The sequence below is a fragment of the Sinocyclocheilus anshuiensis genome, unplaced genomic scaffold (assembly GCF_001515605.1).
Source record: "Sinocyclocheilus anshuiensis isolate Anshui unplaced genomic scaffold, SAMN03320099.WGS_v1.1 scaffold522, whole genome shotgun sequence".
Classification (NCBI taxonomy): domain Eukaryota; kingdom Metazoa; phylum Chordata; class Actinopteri; order Cypriniformes; family Cyprinidae; genus Sinocyclocheilus; species Sinocyclocheilus anshuiensis.
In genome coordinates, this window is record NW_015544185.1 from 50,089 (window position 1) to 57,387 (window position 7,299).

At 33.4% G+C, this 7,299-nt stretch overlaps 1 protein-coding gene across 1 annotated transcript; it reads right to left on the reverse strand.

Moving 5' to 3' along the window:
* Nucleotides 1–3,313: 3,313 nt before the first annotated feature.
* Nucleotides 3,314–4,462, reverse strand: nat8l2 (N-acetyltransferase 8-like 2). Its single transcript, XM_016496721.1, has 2 exons — nt 4,389–4,462; nt 3,314–4,077 (listed from the first exon to the last, which is right to left on the reverse strand). Exons 1-2 carry the CDS (start codon nt 4,402–4,404, stop codon nt 3,392–3,394), a joined length of 702 nt encoding a protein of 233 aa, XP_016352207.1. The 5' UTR covers nt 4,405–4,462; the 3' UTR covers nt 3,314–3,391.
* Between the last annotated feature and the right edge of the window lie 2,837 nt (nt 4,463–7,299).

Below are 7,299 nucleotides of genomic sequence, written 5' to 3' on the forward strand. Positions count from 1 at the left end.
CTGCTCAAGAAACAGTTATTATTATTAATGGTGAAAACATTTATTATTTTTGATGAAAGTTCAAAAAACAGTGTTTGTTTGAAAATTATTTTATTTATTTATTTAATTTTTTTTAACAATATTAGCCCAAAGTTTTGAATGGTAATGTAACACACTTCCCGCAAAAATGTTTTCAACATTGATAATAAGAAATGTTTCTTTAACTTTTTTTGTATCGATCATCTTATTCTGACAGGTAAAATATAATAAATATATATAAAAAAATAATATTAAAATAATAACATTAAAATCTATATATTGCTGTTGTTTTTCCAGTAAGTATGATTTTTGTGCTCTGTGTGTTTTCCCCCGTTCTCAGGGGTTTATGGGGGTGTTTGGGTTAATTGGCCACTCTGAGCCTGTCAGCTGACACTGGACTGACACAGATTCGATAATGTCATCATGTTCTGGTATTTCACAAGCTATGAACCTGATGTTTTGACAGAAAGGCACACAATAACACTGCCAAGTGATATAACAGCAAATACTGTAACTTTAACCCCAGTTTCTCAACGTCCCTTTGCTTTGGCCCGATGCCAGTGTCGTTCACCTCGTGTCATGTGGGTTTAGAGCAAAAACAAACTCACTACACCAATAAAACAATGCAATAAAGTCAAATGCCTGATTGCCGCCCGTGTTTATAGTAGTATTAGAAAACCACAACTAAAGTCAAGCAGTGACTGAATCATCCAAACCTAATGTTTATTTCTTTTTCTTACTTGATCTATATTGTAAGTGTGATGGAATGGCATTACTGTAATTAAGTTGTCTTGTTCTTGCCTTATTAGTTTTCCTATGAGTTATTGTAGGATGTGTTTAGCTGCTGACGCAAGACTGGATTCCTGTTTGATCAATGCCAAGCTAAAACAACACGTTCAACATTGAGATTATTAAAATCCTGAGATTGGCATAAAAAAGAGGTTTTGCAGTTCACTTATATGACAAAAAATACAGAATTCCCAGAAAAATGCAGTAATCAACAACTCTTGATGAATTCATACAATTAATCAAATAATCTAATTAATTATGTTTTCATTTAAATGTAGATTACAGTAGAATTTTAATTTTTAGATTTTATTTTCCTGCCCCTGAAATACATTTTGAAAAATAATTTGGTTGAAACTAAATATATTTTCAAATTTAAAAATAAAATTAATTGAACCTAACATATATATATATACATATATCTAACATATATATATATATATATATATTTAAAATATATTTGGCTACATTTTTTTTTATTTTTATCAATTGCCATATTCATTTGATCAAAAGTGACAGTAAAGCACCATTTACAATGTTACAACATATTTCTATTTTAAATGCTGTTCTTTTTAACTTTCTATTCATCAAAGAATCCTGAAAAAAATGTATCGCAGTTTTTGCAAAAATATGAAGCAGCACAACTGTGTTCAACATTGATAATAATCAGAAATGTTTCTCGAGCAGCAAATCAGCATATTAGAATGACTTCTGAAGATCACGTAACACTGAAGACTGGAGTAATGATGCTGGAAATTCAGCTTTGATCACAGGAATAAATTACATTTTAAAATATATTTCAATAGAAAATATTTTTTTAATTGCAATAATATTTCACAATATTATACTGTATTTTTTTATCAAAAAAATGCAGCCTTGGTGAACAGAAGAGACTTCTGTTACAACCTGGTATATAACACACATAAACTGAATGAAATTAGTTTAACCTGTAGAAACCTTAAACATACCAACCTATATCCATGTTTTATTTGTATTATCAGCGGTCTCCTTATCATCCGTGCTGTTTTAATGTATACGACAGCAATCAATGTGGAAGTTTTCGTAATCTTTAAAAGGTCTTTACTCAGAGGCAGATGCGAGTATAATCTCTGTATAATCTCTGCCTTTTCTACATCTAGGAGAAGTGTTCAAAAACATTGTGTGTTTGGTTTATTCTACTATGTGGTGAATTGAGACTGTAAAATATCAATATGTGGCTTTAAAATAGATTTTTCTGATGTGATATGATCACTTGTGATGCAACATAATGCAGTGTTTTGAGGAAGTGTAAAAGGAAAATCACTTATGTTATATTAAAACTGCTGTAACACAGTTGTAATATTTCATGAAATGATGTGCAAAAACATATTCAAGTATAGGAAAACCACTAAATGCATTACAATGCATTATTCACAGGTACCAAATGATCTAACATGCAATTTGGATAGAAAATATCCCACTGATCCACATGAGGTCTTTTTAGCTAATGGAGCAGCAATGGATATTTTTAAGGTTGAAGCCGCCCTCTAGTGTCTGTTTAGAAGTAGTACAACAGTAGAGTGTTTATTGTAGGAGCATTGTTACTTCTGCTAAAGTGTGCACACTTTACCATCATTTATTATTAATTATTACTATACATCACTGAAAAAAAAACAAGTCAAGTTCAGAATAAGCTCCAGGATGTTTTGATAGCCAACTTCTTACTTACATATTTTAAATAATGACAGAAAGAAGGAGGCGTTTCTGTCATTTTACAGTTGATAACTTTGTTAATTTATTGATATTCACTTATTTTTAAATAAATGTGATTTCAAATGTACTATAAATCATATGTATAAGTGCATTTTTATTTATTAATGTCTTTTCTGTGTCAATTCAAGTTTTGAATACACATTTATTTGCAGGAAGTCTCACCAAGGCTGCATTTACTTGATGAATACAGTAAAAACTGTAATATTGTGACATATTATTACTATAAATATCTGTAATTTATTCCTGTGGTCAAAGCTGAATTTTCAGCATCATTACTCCAGTTTTCAGTGTCACATGATCCTTCAGAAATTATTCTAATATTATGATTTGGTCCTCAGTTATTATTGCCATTCTATTATTGATAATGGTTCTGATTATCAATGTTGAAAGTTTTTTGTTTTTTTTTGCTACTTAATATGTTTGTGGAAACTGCTTTTAAAATATATTCTAATAACAACATAGATTTCTGATTAATCATGTCACACTGAAGATATATAAATGCAGCCTTGGTATAAGAAACTTATTTCAAAAACATTTAAAAAATCTTCTTGGCTGTGCAATGAAATTAATTGAAGTAATGCACAGAAAAAAAATTAAATAACTGAAATAATGAAATTTTGTAATAATGCACAGATATGTATTGCATGCAATAAATAAAAAAGGAACCAAATTCAAAAGTGAAAAATCTTTAATCAATTTGTATTACATTTGTAAAATGTCTATAAAAAGTGCAACATAACCATGCATGCTATGATTATGAAAGAAAAACAGTACATCAGTCAGAACTATAAAACTCAGATTCTAGGATTTAAGCCTTTAGATGAGAAGCTAATGATCAGATGTTCTTCTCCATGGTCAGAATCGTGGCTCTAGTCATCCAGATCATCCACTTGGGAGACTCGGACGGAGTATGCACCAGGACGAGTTTAAAACCCAGCCTAAAGTACAACGCCACGGCTGCTCTCTGTGTAGACGAGGTGGAAAATTCGATCTTTGAGAAGCAGCGTTCCCTACAGAAGTCTTCGGCTATTTTGGCCAACCGTAAACCGAGACCAGAACAGCGACAGCTGGATGAAACAATCATCCGGTAGAACTCTCCAAACTTTTTTCCTTCGCTTCCCGGGTCGCTTTTACCTTCCACCGCCACCATACCCAAAACCTGAGGCCGGCCGTGTATCTCAGCCTCAGCAACCCAGAAGCAGTTATCTGGATTGCTGAGGTAGTAACCCGGGATGTCCTGCATGTCCGTGTTCAGTTTCGCCCGGACGTAGCCGGTGTAAAACTCAAAGCAGCAGAAGTACACCAGGCTGATCCAGGTTCCTCCAGACACCAGGGCCAGAACGACGGACTGTCCAGCCATCACATACACGCCAATGTAATAGAACAGGCTTACAGCGATGTGCAGAGGTCGGGTCATGGCGTACATGAACGCAGGATTGATGTGCTCCATCATTCCATCCCGGAAAACGGTTTCCACAGTCGCCCGGTCAGAGGGCTGATATCGCCGGATCACAGCGTGCACTGGTGGATTGTAAAGAGGAATAAAAATTGAAATGGATAGGGTAAAAACAATTAAAACACAGAAAATTATTAAAACAAAATAAACTGTAATCTCCACAAAATAATGTATATTATGTATATGGATGTCACAGTAATGTGTATTATATTTACCATTCTCTAAAGTACAACATCAAAACAACATGCAGGTGAGTAAATAATCAAAGAATTTTCACTTTTTGGTGAGACTACAATGCATGCATTAAAATGTTTGCAGGTGTCAGTGAAAGCCTTGATAGATAGATAGATAGATAGATAGATAGATAGCTACTTACCGTTTGATTTGGTCATTAGTATCCTTTATTTCCAGTCAATGGTCGGTTCGTGTCTGCACTGCACTGTCGATCACATGACACGTGTGTTAAATCACGTTATCAGCGGTTCAAAGGTCACAAGGACATTCTCGAATCAGACCGGACATTTTACTCATTTCATTTGGAGTTCACAGTTTCCTAAACATATATAGAAATGTCCTGAACATAGGTAAAGACCTGTTTGAATATGAGTGTGGAACTTCCAGCTGTCACTCATCTGGGGCAAGTTCAAGCTCAAACCGGTGTGCACCGTTTTGCTACGGTTTCCGGTTTGAACGACAAGTTCCCTTTCATGGGAACTTCGAACTGCGTCCTCTAGGGGTCGCTATGGGGAACGCCTCGTCGTGACCCGTGTCTGAATCAGCTGCCATATTTGCAACTCTTGCGTCATCAGAACAGAGTGTTCAACGCACCACCGTTTCCGTTTAAAAAACGTTTTGCACCGTTTTTGTTGGGGTTGAACGCAGCCCTGTTCTTCTGATGGTTGGAGGGTCCTGCTGCTGCTATTATTAGCGCCACCTAGTGTCAGCGAACCGTTACTGATGAGATTCACTTCACACGCTGTACATTCACTCTCACTCCCCTACCAACAATCCCTGGCTGCCGGTACTGAGACTCGAACCCACAAGTTACAAGCCTGAATCTCTAACCATTAGGCCACGACTGCCCTGTGCTGTCTGTATACAAACATTAATAGCAATTTTGAAAGTAGCTTCTTATTTTCCCTTTATTATTTTGATATGTTAATGTGATCTAATGAAAACTCGAGGTTGTAATTTTCAGTGGTGTCATAGAGCTTATTCATGTTTTGACAGCTCTCTGAGGCCATGGACAGATCATAAGGGTTAGAATGCAAATTGCTTGTTTTGTGTGTTTCATTGGAACTCAGTCGATGAAAACAGGGTTAAAAATTCTTAATTCAGCCTGCCACAATTTAAGTCTTTAAAAAGGTCTTAAATCTGAGCAGAAAGTCTTAAAGTCGTGGCATTAAATAGCCTAATGCATGCATTGCTAAAAAAAATTATATTAAAAATAATCTACTTTATTCGAATGTAAAATGACGTCTTGAGAAAATTTTCAATATTGTGAGTTTATGCTTAAAACAAGAATAAACATCTGTCAGTGGGGTATAAACTGGTGTCCCTTTTATTTAAGTGTATTTTTTCTGAGCCTACTGGCAGATATTGGTTCTTGTTTTAAGCATAAACGTGCTTCACTTTGATCAATCTCACAGTAAACAAGGATGTTTAGTTACAAATATCTAAACATCCTTAAATCGAGATACATTTACTTGAGATGTAAATGTAAAATGAAGTCTTGAGAATCTTTAGATATTTACACTGGACAACAAGACAGCTATACTAAGGAACAGAATTACCTTTTTGCAGTGTGATCAGAGGGCATAGAGTTTTTGTTTACTTGGACTTAAATGTACCTTAATAAATCCTGCAATCCCTGTAAATATGAATTTTAAAATTACAAAAAGAAAAATGTTTTTGGACACGTGTCTTAGCAACACCATGTTATTCTCTGAAGTATGTTGTAGTACCATGCAAATAGTATGGAGCATGAATATGTATGGTGATTTGATTGTGGTTATGATTTTCATATTCAAGTACCATGATATTTACACGATTCTCAAAGAATGTGATGGTCCTATGATATGTGTGCAAACATCGGGATTACTGGCTAAAAATAAGGTCATATCATATTTTTTGGTATTATTATAGCCTATACTGTACATTATTGTTTAAATAATAGCAATACTTGCTAGTGTATAAAGTCCAGTTTTGGATGTTTAGTTACAAATATCTAAACATCCTTAAATTGAGATACATTTACTTGAGATGTAAATGTAAAATGAAGTCCTGAGAATCTTTAGATATTTACACTGGACAACAAGACAACTATACTAAGGAACAGAATTACCTTTTTGCAGTGTGATCAGAGGGCATAGAGTTTTTGTTTACTTGGACTTAAATGTACCTTAATAAATCCTGCAATCCCTGTAAATATGAATTTTAAAATTACAAAAAGAAAAATGTTTTTGGACACGTGTCTTAGCAACACCATGTTATTCTCTGAAGTATGTTGTAGTACCATGCAAATAGTATGGAGCATGAATATGTATGGTGATTTGATTGTGGTTATGATTTTCATATTCAAGTACCATGATATTTACACGATTCTCAAAGAATGTGATGGTCCTATGATATGTGTGCAAACATCGGGATTACTGGCTAAAAATAAGGTCATATCATATTTTTTGGTATTATTATAGCCTATACTGTACATTATTGTTTAAATAATAGCAATACTTGCTAGTGTATAAAGTCCAGTTTTGCAGCAAAAAATGTGTACACATTTTCCTTTTTTTGCATTTAATCACAGTCAAATACAGTACAAAAAGAACAAGGCAAATATGAATCATTGTTACAGTTCAGAATATGTGAAATAGAAATAAAAACAAAGTATAAAGTGAACATATACATTAAAAAATTAAATAAGAACATAATACTTCACATAAATTTGAAAAGCTTTATAATTGTTTTTATAAGTTTCTTGTTTTGTATTCTCATATTTGAAAGGATTTTGTTGTGTGAGACCAGTGGGCTACTAATAGGCTATATGAATGTTTTAAACTGAATCTTGTCTCGTGAATATAACGCTTTGCCAAAATAATTAAAAAAGATTAATAACGTAATTTTGATTTTGAGAAAAATATGGGTTTGGAAAATAAAGTAAAATGTCACGTTCTCCATTTAGAGTGTTTTTTTTTTTGTTTTGTTTTTTTAGAGTAAATCAAAAAATAAAGAAACAGAGCATAAAGTATAGCCTATGTTATATATAAAGAAATTAATATATATATATA